The sequence below is a fragment of the Aythya ferina genome (assembly GCF_964211825.1).
Source record: "Aythya ferina genome assembly, chromosome: 6".
NCBI lineage: Eukaryota > Metazoa > Chordata > Aves > Anseriformes > Anatidae > Aythya > Aythya ferina.
Window position 1 is genome coordinate 16,976,451 of NC_140303.1, and position 19,035 is coordinate 16,995,485.

General features: G+C 34.3%; 1 protein-coding gene across 3 annotated transcripts in view; it reads left to right on the forward strand.

Annotated features, from left to right (window-relative positions):
* CERKL (CERK like autophagy regulator) overlaps positions 1–19,035 on the forward strand; it is a gene marked incomplete at its 5' end in the record, with an annotated part of 57,086 nt that overhangs the window by 26,445 nt on the left and 11,606 nt on the right. For all 3 annotated transcript variants that reach the window (XM_084524843.1, XM_084524841.1, XM_084524842.1), the window contains 4 exons: positions 593–835; positions 6,599–6,730; positions 12,464–12,527; positions 16,473–16,615. In XM_084524843.1, coding sequence (XP_084380969.1) covers positions 637–835; positions 6,599–6,730; positions 12,464–12,527; positions 16,473–16,615 — 538 coding nt within the window. The remainder of the gene's footprint in view (positions 1–592; positions 836–6,598; positions 6,731–12,463; positions 12,528–16,472; positions 16,616–19,035) is intronic.

A 19,035-nucleotide genomic window follows, 5' to 3' on the forward strand; every position in this document is an offset into this window, starting at 1 on the left:
AACTGTTTTTCTTGTCTTCTAAATTAAAATCAAACGTGTAACTTGAAAATGAAAGATGAAATGGGTGATGTGCGTTTGGTGTATTTTTCTGGTTTTGCACAGCCGTTTTCTGATCTCTTTCTAGTCTAAACCCAAAGGGCAGCTGTAGTATCAATTGGAAAAATAAATTAAATATATATATAATTAGCTATATTTGTATAGTCAGCTTGGGTCCTATTGCACTTTCTGATTTCTGAGAGAGGTGATTCTGAAGAAGAGAATGAAAAATTTGCCTTGTGACTTCAATAGCAACACAAAAGTTGGGGAGGTGTCACTTTTTTAGAGCCTCAAATTTGTTTTAGTTGTTTGAATTAAAAAGGGATACTATAGCCACTTTGAGATTGTGCTATTTGTATAGCAGGGTACCTAAATAATAGAGTTGGTAAAATATGAGATCAGAGATTGACGCATGTGATACGCAATAAGTTTCAGTATAGGCATGAGCAGATGCAACAAGTGAAACTAGAGGTGAGGCCATAACAGTATTGTTTTTTGTTTGCTTATTTTGATCAGATATTACTCTTAGTTGGTAACTTTTTTTTCCTCCTTACAGGTGATTCCAGTACGGTTCTACAGGATGAAGAGGAGATTATTGAGATGAAGGATGTATTTTCAGTCAAACTAAAACGCCGTCGTTTTGTGGGACAGAAAAAAGGTGGTACTTTATTGGGTATCACTATTTTTAAATGCTTGCATAAAGAAGAAAATAAACTAACGGACTGTGCTGTCCATTTAAACAACTTAAGTGAAGATCACTGTAATTCATGGTTTAGACATCTAAAGGAAATTTTGAATGGTAAGCACTTAATCGGGGTTGTTATTATTTCAGACTTTTTTCTATTGGTGATGCATAAGGTTGAATGATTCTTAGAAAAAATATTTTGCCTGTAGAAATTAAAACACAAACGTATGAATAATGTTGTTGGAAAATGCTGTACACTACCAAAGTTTGACGTGGTGAAGTATAAAATTTAACAAAGTGACAATGACTAAAGCATGTTTAAAAAAATAAGCTGATGCTATATTTTGGAAGTGTTCAAACACTGAAAATAAGTAGCCGATTGCTTTCTGACTGAAGAGTCTTTTGAGAAATCTGTTTCTTAAACAAAATACAATGTTGGTGCTTTCACTTGGAATTGCTGCACATGTAATGGTACTGGAGTTGTTGCAGCACAGGAGACTCTTCAGAGACTGCCCAGAACCTGTTTAGGAACTCCCGCTTGAGACCCACAGACTCGTAGAGGCTAATGGGAGAGGCTTCCTCCTCATAATATCACAGGTGAAAGGGCTCTTAAGGCTCTGTAGAACTCTTACTGTATAATTTGATACTAGTGTATTGATACTAGTTAGTGATGAGAGGCAGTTCTTTATTTAAAAATATTTTTCTGTATGCTATAATAATTTCAGGATGCTTTCTTAACCCATTAAAGTTGTATTTTTCATGTAAGTTGCATCAAATTTAAGAAATTAATATTGACTTTTTAGGGTGTGTGTGTAGGGGGGAAACAGCAACCCAAAACAAAAACAAGCCAAAGCCTTTCACTGTAATTTAATGCTATGAATTTTGGGAAGACACAGAATATAGTACACTTGTGATTTAAAACAAAAAACAACAACAAAACACAAACCAAACTCTCTGATTTATCTCAAAATTGTGTCTGTTTATTGACTATAGCAAATGAGTTTCTTCATTAGAGAAGAAAAACAATCCTTCTTATAACAGATTATTAAAACTTCAGCCGAATTGTTAATACTGAGCCTGATTACAGAATTCAAATTTTACACATCTGTACTGTTTGTAACAGCACTTCCAGTAGAGATTTATAGCGTTCTTCTATTAAAGTTAAGCAGAAATAGAGAAAACGAAATAATGTTCATTAAGTGTGCATACATACACTACTTCCAATATGCTTTGGATTTTCCAAACAAAATTGTATATTAAAAAGTGTCCCCCCTTGCCCCTCTTGAAAGGCTTTATCAGTAAATATCTAAATCTGCAGAAGTGCCAAGATTCTTGCAGATCTCTAGCTACCCATAAAGGCAAGGACATTTGCATACGGAGCAAATGTCTGTTTTGTTCCCAGATTACCCTCCATCCATCAGGAGCAGTGATACCATATGTTCACAGAAAAAAAGAGGCAGTATCTCTTGCTCAGGTTGCCTTGACTTCGAGGTGCAGTCTCTGTTTTATAGCTTTGTAATTGCAAGCCACCTGAACCTGAAAAAAGCATTCTGTGCCATGTTGCTCTTTCTGGTTCTTCCTTCAGCTTTCATCTTTCTTCAGAAGTCAAACCTCGTGCCGCTTTTTCTGGATGTCTACTCAGTACATTTTTCTCCTTTACTTTTACTTCAGGAATAATCAGGACTCAGAGTGTGTTGGGAAAAATATCCAAATGCAAACCCCACAATACTGTTTACTAAAGTGTACATTGTTCTGAGTTCTGCAACTGTAGTAAAAGTAGTTTTTCACACTATTAGATTTTGAAGACTGAGTAGGTATTCAAACTGCCTTTCTGCCTTTTTCAGAAAATCAGCAAATTGACAGCAACATTTCTACACTGAGTGTGGCAGAGAGACATTATCATTAATTCAAACAGTGTTGATATACTAACAATATAATTCAGGGAAAATTTTTTATTCTAATTTAAAATGTGCCAAACATTGGCAGGAAGGCCCCAGTAGCATACAACAGATCAAGTTCTGTTCTTTCTTCAGTAATTAAAGTCTCAAAAGGTGCATTGCATTGATATATCTCTGCTTATAGATAAGCTCTGCTATATAATCCTGCTATATCCTTATATTTAAGGATATATCCTTACAGACTGCAACACAAAATTAAAAGTCCATCCTTCTAAAATAGTCAAAATTGAACTGTATTTCTTTTTCCTAATGTGTCTTGTCAGAAAGTAAGTTTTCATTAACTGCTGAACTATTTACCTGAAGGATTTTTATTGCCTCTAGGATGGAGCAAATTAAAAGCAGGTGATCTACCGAAGTAGAGTGTCTGTATGCTTAGGTACAGCTGTCAGTAAATACGTATTTTCATTTGTCAGAATGGCTAAATGTTACTAAAAGGCGCATCTCTGACAACTGAAAATAAATACAATTTCTATTTGATTACCTTCTTTTATTATTTTTTTTAAGCATTCATCATTTCTGTGTGTGTGTGTTACAGGGTAAAAAGCGTTCTACTGTCTTCCCACTTCTAAAAAAAATTTCTTATTTTCTACATATAAGTGCTGTTGTCTAGACGCACGCCTGTGAGATATTAAGAGCTTGCTCAATGATATGATGTTCAAGAAAACTTTGACCCGTTTTTTGATCATTGCTTATTTGTTAAACTGTTGTAAAATGACTGCTTCTACCTTTAGGCATGCACCTTTGGAGCCCAGATTCTGCATTGGCTCTTGGAAAGCCCCAAATGGCAGCTTAGACATTTGTTTCTAGTCTGGTGTTGTATGTCAGACCTATTGTGCACCTGACTCACAGTGATTTCCATTTATACATTGCATCTTTCTGTGCTGGGCTTATGGGCATGTGCTGTAGACATACTGTGTAAGTAGAATTCACTGCTTGATTTGGAATCCTCTCTGCATGCAAATGCCCAGGGCTACTTAAAGGGTTAAAACACCCCTGGAAATGGGAGAAAAGGGACAATTAGCAATGCTTACCTATTCTTTTTTGTTTGTTTGTTTTTGTTTTTAATTTCTTTAGCTGTGTTGAGTCTTATTCTTGTTAACAGTGTTGATTTGAAAGAGTTTCACTTAAAATCTCTGTAAGTTAACAGAAGACAATACTGTTAAGAATAAATGATGAAGTAAGTAAAAGTACATGAAGTACATTTTATTTTTATGTACCATTCTGTAGTATCTCTCTTGTTCTGGGATTTGATACGAATGTCTGAAACTTCATGCATGAAGTTTTAATTAAACCATTAATGTTAAACATTAACTTTGCTTAGTTAATATTAACAGTGGTGTCTCCATAGTTACATTAACAAATGTTTCATATTATTAGTTTTCCTCATGTATAATATTGCTACTGCTGTATAAAGTATTTATAAATGCATGTAATAACAATGTGATTCCAAGCTCTTAACTTTTGTAACATAAACCCATTTTCATAAAACTAAGAACTGAAAGCAGCACAGATGTATGTCTGAGCATAGCGTCTCTGCTGCCCTCCGAGCCTTTGTTTTCAGAACACCCTGATTGACCCACCACCCTTCATGGTTCACTGATTCACTTGATAGATCAAGTTTAAACTAGTGCATATTAGCACATTTGTTAGTACTAGAGGAACAGTTGGCCTTCCTGCTTTAGGCTGCAGGTTAATTTCAAATGGAGCAGCTACAGAAAACAATAACAGAATACCAGTTAGGACAGCACCAAAAGGCTGACAGACTGAAATCAGTTGCAGGCTCTAGTAAATAAGATCAATTCATTCACAGTGTTGTTTAAAGAAAGTTAAAAGATGATTATTATTTAAAAATACTTAAGAGCTTTCACTATATATTATGTGTTTCATACTATATTGTGTGAAAATCTTGTCTTTGATTAGGGTTGGATTTTCTTTCATTACATCCAGTTGTTTGTTACATGATCATTGCACTCTGTGAATGATAACTAATAATTTTTGTCAAGATTATCCATTCATGTCTGTTGGCAATCGTTTGGCATGAAACCACATGAGTAGTGTACCATCTCTCTGCTCAAATGCCACTGGTGAAATGAAAAAGAAATGAGTACAGATTTGGTCTTCCATCAAGAGCCTTTGGAATGCACCTTTGCTTGTGTCCTTTCATGATCGTATTTGTCACCTTTGTATGATGATGCTTTGCTTTTTTGGCGATACAAGATACTGCTTCATATACTCAAAATGTTTTTTTATAAAAACTTACCAGCAGGCATTGAAAAATGAAACTTTTTCATCTTAGGGTTTTTTCAAGTTAGCAGTGGTGGTACATCAGAGAGAACTCATCAGCATACCATTTATAGGGGAAAAGTGTTGTTGCCTTACTCTTAAACAGTCTGTGTGTCTTCTGCTAATATCACTTAAATATGAGAGGGAGGGAAATTCTGTAACTAAGAAGATTGAAAAGTTACTGCCTTGTCTTTTTCTTTATCATGGATTTTGTACTTCTTGGAGAGAAACAAAGCAGCCAGTGATTTCGAACTGAAAATCAGTGATGGTTAGCAACAAACTCATAGTGTTGAAAGTGTTTAATATATTATGTGGTTTGGCATAAATGGGGAACCTATCTCTACTTAAGTGGTGTTTTATTTCATGTGCACAATATGGCATGTTTCCTGAGGATGTACTTCTTTGTGTAGGTACTCAGGCCTCCTGCTGAAGACATTCAGGATTCATCAGGCATTAACAATGCATTGGGAGTACATTGCCACATTAAATTTCTTTCAGTATCTTTAAGAAATCGTCTAAAATTTACTAGCACAAATTGGATAAAGTGCTAATTTTCATTTGCAGATTCTTTGATGTGTTTAAATGAGTGAAAGAATAATTTATGGGACTCTTATAATCATTATATTTTGATCTTAAGGAGTACTTTTCCTTTGATGCTAAAAACAGTATTTAGTTATAATTTCTCAGAAGATTTACTCCTGTTCAGTTTTTGAGGTACAGGAAGTGGGGAAACAACTTCAGGAAGTCCCAGCCAACACTTCTAAGGTTTGTGTGGCCGTATAGTTTGAAGTAATACTCTATATGGGGCAGGAAAAATTTTTCACTCTTGGTTCCTTTTGGAGTTGAGGCCTATTGCTAATTTTCTTCCTGAATGTTGAAAGCAGTATACTTTATCAGACCTAGCTTTCATTTGGCTAAACAAGTGGTAATCTAACCTAAAACTAAAAGTAAATTGAGAATTTATAAATGAATTAATTGAATATAAAATTGTTCAATCATTTATTGTAAGTAACTAGCAAAACTCAGGTAGTATTTTGCACCATCATTTGCTTTTTGTGGTAAACCATCCTCACTCAGTAACAGCAACCACAGGAATTCTAGAAATGGGAACCTGAAAAGTAGTGTTTATATAAAAATGTTTACAAATCCCTACCCCCCCCCCCCCCCCCCCCCAAAATAATAAAATAAAATAAAATGAACAATAATTACTAGATTTCCAAATGGTATTGCCAAGTAATCTGTTTCTTTGCATTTCTTCTCACCTCTTTCAAGATGAGGAAATTTCCTTTGTGTTGCTTGATTTGTAATCCCAGAAAACAAAAGTAGTGAATTGTGCTGTCAATTCTGTTGGATGTTACTGTCATTATGCCTGCTGGCAATGTTTCACCTTAAATTCCAAAGACAACATGTTTTGATATTTTTTGCCACTTGTCTTTTAGCTTCTCCACATTCAACATGCTCCTGTTTCAGGGTTTTACTAGGTTATGACATATACTTTTTTTTTTTTTTCTGGTTCATTTTAATACTCTAATTCACATGTCCTGTTTAAGTATTATATTGGTTCTAATATTAAAAATGCAGTTAAGCTGTATGAATAGCTGTGTGCAATATGAAATGTTTTGTGTTTTCTTTTTAGGCTTTCAAAATAGACCAAAATCCTTAAAAGTATTTGTTAATCCAAGCAGCCACAAACGAGAAGCCACTCATGTTTATTATGAAAAAGTTGCACCACTTTTTAAGCTTGCTGACGTCAAAACTGATGTCACAGGTAAGTTGCTTCAAAAGCATAGTTTAATCTCGTGTGAAACAAGTACTTAAGCATGAAAGATAATTTGAATCTTTATTAACTTTGTCTGCAAGTATTGAATTTATATTTATAATTTATTTAATGTAGTTGTACAATGCAATGTATTTTTTCATGAAAAAAATGTTCTAGTAATTCTGTTCTTCATTGAATAGCTTTCCTCCCCTATAGCCATCAATACCAGTAATATATCTTTCATACTTTTAAACCAAACATTGAATAAAAGGAAACAAGCATTTAATGTCTAATGGTCTTGCCTACGTTTGCTGAGATTTTTTCCTGCATTCTGACAGACACGTCTTAAAATATTACCTCTCTTCCTAGAAGATCTATTGGTCATGGGAGTGGGGCTGATTGGAAGAACATGCTATTTCTAGGGTCTGACTCAGTTTCAGGGATAACCTGTAAGCCTAAGTGATTAATGGGATGGCAAGGGTCGTTCTCACCAGGCTGGCGGGCATGACTTGCTGTCTGGAGAACATGAAGGTACAAGTTTAATGTTGTAGTGATGCTACCTTCTGCTCACTAATAGGTTCTTGATATCAGGCTTGGATTTAAAGCTCAAACTTCTGCCAGACTTCTGCTTTATGTCCTTCTGGCTTTCATTGAATTTGCCCTTTGGCTATTTTATTTCATTGGCTTTCTGTAAGAAACTGAGCAGGCAAACAACAGATTTCTTAGTGCAGTAAAACAGTAATGATCTTGTTATTATTTCTGCCCCGTTCTGTGAAATGACTGAAAGTTACTTAAGTTGCATCAAATGTCGTCTCCCCAAATTTCCAAGCATACAGAGAAATGGTATTAGTATTTCCTGTTCCAAATAATTTTATATTAATAGCATTATAATTCCCTTTAATACACTGCTGTTCTTTGGTTACACATTTCATATCCATGTGAAGTGTAAACTCTCTTGCAAGACATTTTAATATCAAAATGTATTTTTCCTGTGTCTGTTGTACTTAGTTTGCAAAAATAATTGGTTCCAGATTAAAGAGATGGGGTTTGTCTTGTAGTTATTGTCTAAACTTCTTGTGAAATCATGACTAGTTTAGGCTACATGCCAGAAAGCACTCTGAGAAAATCTGATTTAGGTATAAGAATATAATAACGCGATACGTGTTTGTATGAGATTTGTCTTGCTAATTTTATTACCTGTTTCTATATATTTTTAAATTATTTAGCCCACAATTTAAAGTAAAATCAAATGAAGATTAAAGACACAAAAAGTGTGAAAAAGAATTCAATCTGTTAGAATTATGTAGTGATTTTTTCTTAACTTCTCTTAACTGAGAAAGGAATATTAAAAGCTTTATGTGAGTTTTAATTCTCACAGATGCATTTTTCACCTGCAAGACAAAGTAGCATAAACAAATTATTAATAATGCTGTCTTCTTAGAAATTGAGCATAATGTTGCTTGGTCACAATTTAAAAATAAATAAATAAATAAATATATTATCATGCAGATTTTAGTAAGAGATAACTATGTCATGTTTTAAATTAACTATTACTTAGCTGTTTTAAACAACTATTTAAATAAAATTACCCTTTAAAAAAATTCCTTACTACTGGTTAGTGTTTCTTTTATTTTTGCTGTGAACATAACCTTGTTTGTAAAACTCAGCTAAAGGCAGATTTATCATTAACTTGTGTAAGATTACATTTTTAGCTATGTAATGTCATCTGAAATCCTAAAGTGTAATATATCAAATATGCGCCAACAGTTTTAAAGATTAATTCATAGAATTTAGCTATGATTATCGCTGTTAGTGAATTTTAAAAGCTTTTTCCTATTTGAAGAAAAACAATTTAAAGTTTATTTTGGATTATTTTTCTTTTAAATTCTGAAAAGAAGCTTCTGTTTTTAGCTAGATAAATGTTTAATTGCTTATCTTTAAAAATAACGTTATTTTGCTAATATCCAAATACTGAAGTGCTTATTAGTTGCCTAACACTCCTCCTACAGGCAAAATGAGAAAACTACATTAGGGTTTTAAATGCTAGTGGAGAACTAAATAATTAAGAGATATGCATTAAAAAAATAACAAAAAATAAAAATAAAAAAAATAAAAAACAGGGGGACCGCTTGAAAGTCTTGTTCACTGGTGACATCTAATAAAACTCTTAAGTGCTTCATTTCGAGTAAATATATCAGATTTCTTCCTCCAATAATTGTTATGGCTTTTATTTGTGATGTTGAAGTGTGCATCTCACTATTACTGCTTTTCTGAAACATGACCATTTACTTCCATAGCAGTGTACAAAGGTGTATTATGTACTACAAATTAAAGGCTTCTCTACAGTTTTTATATTGTAGATAGTTTACTTCTAGTCTTTACACATATACTTCTTCAAAGCTTAAAATTCATACACAAAAATCTTAAAGCAAATTTGAATCTCTGAAGTGATTTTGAGTGCATATACAAGGCAAGACTTTAAATATAATTAAAAACAACAACTACAACAACAAAAAATATGAAACTTGGACAATGAAGTGATGAAAGACAGAACTCTGCTCATCCCATCTCATGTTTTGGTAGCTGGCTATTGGTGTTACTGTGTAGTGATTTTGGCTTTTACATGATCAACCTTCTCATGACTTAATTTTCACTGTTAATTCTACTGGAATAATCTTTCTAATTTTTATTTTTTTTTCCATATTACGTTGCACACTAAAAATACATTGATTTTACTGAGATTGACCACAGGTCTTAAAGGGTAATGTATTTTTATACAGTCTTATACAGTCTTTTAAGAGTTTAACAGTGCTGCTGTTGGGGTATGACATTTAGAAGAACGGTGCCTCTTCTAAAAGTCCAGTTCAACAAAATCTTCCCCCAAATCTGGGACACCTACAAGTACTGGCAAATACTGATGATTGGCTTTATTATTTTAGAAACATGTTGCAAAATCCTACACAAACTTAAAAAACAAAAACAAAAACAAAGGTAAACCCAACAGGCTCCTAGTTTGTCTTCTCTTTCTAGCTTTGAGTCTTCTGCTTCCATTTATGCACAGTTACAAGCTGGATGTTTTGGCAAAAACAGTAGCCTCCTCCCCTTCACCCCCATCATTTTTAAGGCAGAATCACAAAGGAAAAGAGAATGATTGAGAACTGGGCAAATAACATTGGTTTAAACTTGCAGTGTGCTAAATAACATTAATATTATTTTTTTTCCTCCAATGTTAACACCAGTTAATCTGTTGTTCTTATTAGCAGTTTTAATCCTATTGGCACTAGTCTGTGACATGAGTTCCAGCATTTAGGCATGTCATGTGGAAGTGTCCCACATTTTGGAGCATTGAACCAATTATATATCACTTTTTTCTTTATGTGAGGACTGAAGCCTTAGTTTCTTGTTTTGCTACATGAGATATGGTGTTACAATGTTTTGGATTATATGATTCTGTTCAACTCGAAATCACTCAATTGCCTTCTTTTCCCTACCGTAATTTAGAGCTTTGGAACAAAATGTCTTGAAAAAGGAAAACATTTTCAATTAAATTCTGTGTTAGAAATCACTGAAAAAAAGCCAGCGCTATCTATGCCAATTATGTTACATGAATCCTTAAACTGTGAAAGATGTTCTTTGTTCCTCTTAACAAAATTTGGTTTTCCTCCTGAATTACAAGCACCAAAATTTTCAAACATCTATCTTTTTTTCCATGTATCAGAATGACTTTTATATGTGCATCTGTAGGTTGTCTAGCCTGCAGAGAACTTTTAGACGTGGTCTTTTTATGCCTGTGTTGATTTTTTTTAATTTTTATACTTGATAGGTATTCTATAAGTTGTCATCAAGTTTTTTATTGGAAATCTCATATATTTTTTAATTATTGTTTTTGTCACAGTGCTTCAAAACAGATACTATGTTCCTCTGCCATTTGCTCATCAAATTTTAAATTTATTGGAATCATCCCAAGACTTATGCCTAGCAGTAGTTCGCCTTTGTAATTTCCAAATTTCAGCTATTAGAAGCAAAGAGGATGGAGTTCCCATCAATCTGTGACTGTCTTTTTAACTTCCTTTACTGATTTCTCTGTAGACTTGTGCCTTCTTTATTTTCATGTCCTTGTTCTTTGAGCGAATTAATATTGTAATAATAAACGTAACTTATATCGTTACATTAGGAAACTACTGAGCATATTTTCCTTTACAATATAAAATCTTATTTGCCATACCATTTTAATTAGATTGTACGCAGAACTTTCTAAATGTCATTACCTTCATTTAAAAAGCAGGCATTTAACCTGGTAACCAACTGTGTGTTTTCACAGGAAGATTTTATTTTCTCATTGAAGTAGTGGTAAGGTATTTGAGTCTTTCTGCATCATTTTTGCATGGTGCACACAATTTTATTGGTTTTTATTTTTCACAAGCTCCACATACTGCTAGACATAGAGTTACCATCTTTAAAAACAACACTGAGTACAGTGATAGCTTAAATACTGTGCTCTGATCTTCCAGAATAGGTCCTGCATGAAAGAAATTCTGTAAGCAATACCTGAAAGTTATTTTATTAATATGCATTTATGTAGCAAAATATTTCTCTAACTTTCATATCAAAATAATTCTAAGTTTTCATTAAGAGTTTCCAAAACACCAAGTACTAGAACTTTGCAAAATTTGAAGTTATGTGCTGATAGACAATTTTTAGTGCATAATGTAGAGATTTTATCACTTTCATTTTGATTTTTCTTTTTCAAAGAAATTAGATACTCACTATTGTATATGTGTGTTTGGAGAGAGAAGCATTTTCTATTTTTGTAAGCAGCATTTGAGTAGTCTGTAGAAATACTATGTTATAGCAGGTACAGATATAGAGTGATTGTTTTAGACACCACGACTAATAATTTTAACAATATTTAGAAACACTGGAGAAAAGCCTCGAACTATGCTAGCACCAGGGACAGACAAGCATGAAAGATTAATGTAATTTTGCATATAATCATGCACATTCTTACACAAAAAATCCATCTGCAAGTGTCATGTCAGTCAGCAAAAATCTTTGATGGGTGGATGCAGCTGGGCTGTCTCTTCTGGCAAAGCTGGCCTAGAAAATGCTAAATGTAGTTATGATGCTTTGTGCCATCTGTAGTATGCCAGTTTATCCTGTCTTCGCTGGCATTTACGGTACTATGTAGGGTATCAGCAAACACAGAGACATCAATGTAGAGTGACAGATTCATTTCCTCCAGAGGCTATGAACTCTGGTGTATACTTGTGCCACCTTCCTCTGTGTGTTATATTCTGTTGTCACTGGTATTTGGCTTGATTTCATACTTCTGTGTTTAACTCATATTTTTGACTTGGCAATTTGCATATCCTAACACAAAGGCAATTAAATGTGATTGATACTGAAATAATTCAGTCTTAACTGAGGATACGCTTACATTTTCCTGAACTTTACCAACTGTGTCAGTGCTAAAACTTCCATTTTGATGCAACAAACATCTTCTCTAGTTTTCTGGATTTAAATGTGTCTCTAAATGTGCCCTGTGTCTCATACCAGCTGAGTTTTGATATCTTATCTTTTAGCTAGTCTAACTGTACAACTTACCTTTTCAAATGCATTTACTGATCCAAAAATATATTCTGAACCAAATTACGGTGTGTTCCTTATGCTAGAAGGAAAAAAAAAAAAAAGAAATCTTATTTTATCTAATATTTTGATAACAAATAATGTCATTTTCCACAGTAACTGAATATGAAGGACATGCTCTCTCAGTACTGAAAGAATGTGAACTCCAGGCATTTGATGGGTAAGTTGATTAGTGGCAATGAATGTTAGTAAGCCTCATAACATTAGTTTTTATTTGTATTCCATCCAAAGCTATGCCAGTAGGTATTTCATGAGTTACTCCATTTCAAATATATTGTCAGATGGAAAAAAATCAATTCTAATTAGGTGCTTCATTTTTTTTATTACTTACTGAAAAAAATATATATTTTAGACTGATAAATAATGGCAAATAAACATAAAGCTTTCTTAAATACATTTCATGAAAACTTCATTCTGTATTTGCAGGAATGAAGCAAGTGCTTTGTACTTCACTCTATCCATTCAAATGCCTCTTAAGGAGAACGTTTTATCTAAAAGTTACCTGATTTTTTTTGTTGTTCCCATTAAAAATTCTAAAAATAAATCATTCAAGCTTATTTCAAGTTGAGAATGAAATTTTTGTTCAATCATTTTTAAAAACCTTGCAGCTATGTGGATTAATACTGCAATCTTAGTTATTTTTACATTTATCACAGAATCACAGAATCACAGAATTTTCTAGGTTGGAAGAGACCTCAAGGTCATCGAGTCCAACCTCCAACCTAACGCTAACAGCCCTCCACTAAACCATATCCCTAAGCTCTACATCTAAGCGTCTTTTGAAGACTTCCAGGGATGGTGACTCCACCACTTCCCTGGGCAGCCTGTTCCAGTGAAGGAACATATTCATATTTATGGGAGCATATTCAGTAATAAATTGGAATAGGTTTGTGTGCTGTGGAAGTCTAACTGCATTTCTCAGAGCTGTTATAAGCATATGCTGTGAGCTACACAACAAGGCTTAAGTGTTTTGTAGACTGATTCAATTTTTAGTAGTTCTAGAAACTTACAGAGATACACTAGAAAATTTATCAGAAGGTGTATTTTAGGTATTTCAAATTTTGAGGATAATTTATTTCAATTCCATAACTGTCTTTTGGGGTGATGGTTGGGGAACCAGTTTGTCCTGGGAAGCAGATATGAAGGCAAAAAGGAAAAGCCGATCATGTATTCTCTTGCACAACCCCCTTCTGCTCTGAGCCACATTTTATTGTTTTGTCTGTGATCGTTGGGTGCAGTTACTGGAGTACTTGTGTGAGGCATCTTTCTAGTAGCCAGATACAAAGGGAAATAGGAACAGAAGAAGCTGGAAGAAAATACCATGGTGACTGGATGTCTGAGGTGAAAAGATCCCCATCCTTTCTAAGTTGGTTGTTCAAGTGTTTGTTTTTTGTTTGTAAATTTCTGAAGTGTTTGAAAAAAGTTTTATAACTTCCCCAAAAGCCTGGTTTCCATCCATGTACTTGTTCACTAAAGCACAATAAGAACATCCTATTCAATATCTAACTTGGGATGCTTTTTTGATGCAAGGTTGTAGGGAAAATGAATTGCAAGGGTAATTTTTTCCACTGATGTAGCTGGAGGTATCTTGATGGGTTATTCAAGAAAACACTTTGGTGTTTCCCAAATAAAATTTTAATTATAATTCTAGTTTATTTAAAATTAAACCAGAAAATGTATGGGATCTGTTTTGAATTGAAAATTAACTCCATAGCCATGAAATCATACTGCAGATGAAAATCCACCCTTTTAGCAATTCAAGTAGCCACCTGACATGGTGTCACTTCACTATTTCCAGTGAGTCTTGAGAAGTTTTACTCATATACTGTGCAGTGTTGTTTGTGACTTGGCAGATTCCAGTCCTTCTCAGTTGTGCCCTGGCTTCCTGTCCAGTTTTGTTCAAGTCAGCTACTGTATCTGTCCCTTAGTTCCCTGTTTACAATGTAAACAGGATAACAGTGCTTTCCTGCCTCCAAGACAGAACAGGATTTTATTCATTACATTAGGTAAGAAGTACAGTAAAATACAACTTCTGATCTTGAATTTCTTTCCAAAAGAGTTATGTTCCCTGCATGTTAAAACAGTATATGAAGTAAATCAGAAGCTTTCAACTTGCAGTAGGGTGTTGGAAGTTCTTTGTATTTGTATCTCGGTGCTTTCTGTAAGCAATACTGCTGTGTTTTAATTCTTTGTCAAAGCTGTTTTTGTCTGGCTTATATGTCATTTATTTTCTCTGATTTCTCCAGCTCCCAATATGTTTTGCAAGATCATAGACATATGTCATGCATCTTGCATATTTCAACTCTTTTGCTCTCCCCCCTTTTTTTTTGTACTGAAATTACCCATGTTGGCAATGTGCTTTTTCCCTGCCTTGGGGCCAAGCTGTGGTGAGAAATAAAGTGCATTTGTGATGCCTCTGAGTTGCATTCTCTTGTTTGTACAGTTACAGAAATATGCAAGGTATATACAGGTATTTCTTCCCTAATTAGGGGCCTACGCTACTATGGATTTTGTTTAGAGTAGCTTGGGTTAGTCAGACTTTAGGGAACAGTTGATTAAGAAACTTGTGTCTGATGGCTAGACAGATGTTTTTTCCTCTAAGAAGGCTTCTTCATGGTCTTAGTGAAATCTGTTTGCTCAAGGCTTTCTACTCCTTATGCATAGCAGGTTCTTGCTGATTAGGTCTGGAATCCCTGGTGCCTGATGGTATCTCTTGTTTCTGGCCAAAAAAGCAACTCTTGATGATTTATGTTAAATTAATTTAAACACACACACACACACACACACACAAAGTTTGCATATTTTTGTTATTGTAATTTTGTGGATTCTTCATCTGTGTATAACAACAACAAACACAGCCCCCCAAAATTAGAAGAATATTTATCTGTTTTAAAAAGTATTAATATCCAGCATCCACATTTAAGTCCCTCTAGGTGTACAGTTTATCATGTTTTTGTTGCTGTGGCAGGGATATTTAAGCCTAGGTATAAAACAAGAACTAAACCAAAAATGAGATAAAAGAAGATGATTCCTGATTACAAGCAGGAAGAGAATGGGCTCCAAATTTTCTTTCTTTCTTTCTTTCTTCCTTCCTTTTTTTTTATTCCCTTTGAGCAGTGTTTAGATAGAAGGAAGTGGAAATATTCCTGAGAATTTAAATTAAAAAATAGAATCTGTGATAGTTGAATTTAAACATTTAGAAACTTTTTTTTTTTTTTAATTTAAAGCTTACTGTTTTGTTTGTTTGTTTGTTTGTTTGTTTTGTGGTTGAACTATCAGACAATTTCACAACTGCATTCATATAGATGTATGAAAGAAATACTTTAAGTGCCTCCTAAAGTAAACCTGACTTATGTATATTTTAAAGGTTTGGAGTATATTATTTTTAATGTGTACCTTAATAACCTCTAACTTTCAATCATACAGATTTGGAGAATCAAATTCTAAGTTACTTAAATAAAACTAAAAATAACAACAACAAAAAAAGACACTTGCTGTAACTGAGCTTTTACAGACAAATGCATTCCTCTCTATAGCCACAGCAGGTGGGAGTTTAATTACATGCTCCAGAAGCAGTGATTAAGTACCTTCATGCAAAGGATTGCTGGTACTAGGGTTTTATACCTTGCTAAATCCCTCAACTGCCTGCATAGTATCCAGGATTAACTGTTCTCAAGTATTTTTAGTTTTATTGTAATATTTGGTGAGTTGTTATTATAATGGTAATTAAAAAGCAGCAGAGTGCTTGTGTGGGTCAGTACTGAAAGGTTTGAAGAACTTCTCCATTGAAGCACTTGAGCACGTGCTTAATTCCTGTGCCTGTTCAGTTCTGTGGCTCCAGTGCGCTCACATAACTTGTGATAAGGTGAGTTGTAATTTATGAATTGTTAAACACACTTCTTACTATTTGGATAGAAAGAAGCAGAAATAAGGATTCTTATATCTTAGTTAATATTCACTGATCTGGCAGTAAAACTCTAACAAGTCTTTAAGAAAGAATGGTTTTTAGCTACTTGCAATGCTGTTATGTAGACGAGGTGTGGTAGCTGTACTGTCCTTGTTTGCTCAGTTACGAAACAGCTTTTGCATTTTTGTTTTGTAATAGGGTAGTCTGTGTTGGTGGAGATGGATCTGTCAGTGAAGTTGCTCATGGTCTGCTACTTAAAGCCCAGATAGATGCTGGAAAAGGTACAGACTATATACCAGCACCTGTCAGAGCGTCAGTTCCTCTTGGAGTAATACCAGCAGGTGAGGCTAAACAGTACTGTTACATTTTGTCAGTCATCTGTTTTAAATCCCTCTGGCATGTTTTATAGTTTTGGCTACTGAAGGCAGTTCTTGGTGCTAAAGCTTCAGTCACTTAAGGGAACTATTGGATAAATGACCTAAATTAGTGATTTAGATTGATTACAAATGACTAGATTTTAAATCATTATGATAATTTATAGTAATGGCACAGATGAGCTCTTTGCCTAAAGGAAGTAGCTCTGGGAGAATAAAACTAAAATCATCTTCAGTTGATCCATGAGAAGATCACATTTTGCCCTTATTTGCCAACAGAAATGATACCAAATGTAAACTTTATTTTCTAGAATGTCTTTAACATAAGCCATGGTGATTTTGCTTCTCACTCTAGTTTTCTTGGCAGATTCTCATTTGGATTCATGCTTACAGTCTATTTTTAAATGGTGTGTTATGAATACATTTTTCAGATGATATTAAAAAAATACTGTGCACTCAAAACAGCTTATCTCTTCTTTATTTGTATAGATCTGAAAATACATAAAATAAATGCTTTTTTTTTTTTTTTTTTGAAAAATACTCTTATTCCTTTCTTTACTTGTACTTAAATCTTGTGTGTTTGATTTATTTTTTTCCCTTCTCCACCAACATTTCCAATTTTCCCTTTTCAGTATTACTTGGACCAGCTAGAATTAGTGGAGGCAAGGCTGATACTGCATTGGTATCTTCCATTTGAAAGGGGAGCAGTATTTTTGCATGGAAAGTACCCCGTGGTGTGGCTGTTGATGTGACTGCTTGTTGTAATTTCTCAGACATTTTTAACTAGTAAGGAAAAAAGCCCTGCAGCCAGGTGAACAGTAAATTGTTCTTTTCTGCTTTTTACTAAAAAGGGAGCAAGTCACTGCCAGACAGAGCAAGCATGTTTTAAGTGCTTTACGTTGCACTTCTGAAAGCAGCATTAAAACCAGCATCTAAAATGGTGGCTTCTAAAAATGCAAGATTTTACAAGCTTTTTTTCAAGTTAAAAAAAACAAACAAACAAACTTGAAATTGTCTTGGGAAAAGATGCAATGATCTCAGAAATGAAGCAAATGAATTTTATATCAGCAATTTGACCATCACTTATCAATTTAGGTGCTGTGAATGTCTTGATGGTGGTGAGATGGAATCTCTCTAGCTCTTTGCTCCATGCACACTGGCTGTACTCAGGTCACTGTGCATCATCACTAGTGCTTATTGTCTTCAGTTTGTCAACAGATGAGTGCCGTAATCAAAAGGGGTATGTAGACCCAAAAGAATGGCACGTTGACTTCCTTGGAATAGACTTTCTTGAAAGAGCCTGAGACCAATTTGTATAATGATAGTGTGAGAAACTTCTTAGTAGTTTCTTAAAAATGTTCTGAAGCTTACTTTATTTCAATACTGTTGACATTTCAAAAAGTAGTTAGGAAATAGGTAAGTGTGATACTTGTGTACATGAAGATGATGTACCTTAATGGTCAGTTAATCTTTCCATCCCCATAAATCCATTGAACCAAATCATGAGGATTTTATGTCTAAGAATAGAAGCCATGTTATGGGATTGTATGCCTCAAATGGATTAAAATCTGGGTTTGGCCACTACTATTAGTAGTTAGAGCAGAATTTTGAAGTTTCAGAACAGTTGATGGGGAGGAACTGCTTTTGAAACTCTCACCTCCTGGACAGAAAGGTCTGAAGGGCACATTTTTACTAAAATCCTCCACTGAGGTAGCGGACTGAGCTGCCTTATTCTGGTCAAAATCAAATGGATGAGATGTGGGGAAGCCTGCAGAGGTACTGCTGGCCATAGCAAGAGTGTTTGTTGCTATGGGAACTACTGCTAAGGAACTGTATGGAGGGGGAATCAGAGGCAGGGGAGGGGGAACTGGAAGGGCATTAAAAAAGCGATCCAGTTGTTATAGAACAAGAGACAATCCGTATCTGATGACTGCGAGCCTTTTAGTCCTAAATGGTTCATTTAAATAAATTCATGATTTCCAATTAATTCGGGAAATAAAATATTACTGAGGGACTGTTAATTTCTGTGATATTTCAGGCAAAGAACCAAAATGTTGGTGCAGTTTTCATCAGAATTTTAGCTATGCTTGACTAGGAAGTCATTACATCACATTTATCTGTTTGGATGGGGGAGACATTAACAGCCTTATGAATATTCATGTTGTCTGGTTAATTAAGTTAATTGTACTGCAGAAGTGCTTGCACTTCCAAGGACAATTTTTTTCCCTACAATTTCTGTTTGCTACCTTCATCAGTCATGCTTTACATGACCTGCAGACACTTTGTCCTTACTGTGACACTTTTGTGCATTTCGTAGGAAGAGTGTTGTAGGAAGTTGTAATGTCAGGAAACTGGGTGAGTATTTTGAGCAGAATTGTGGTTTTGGA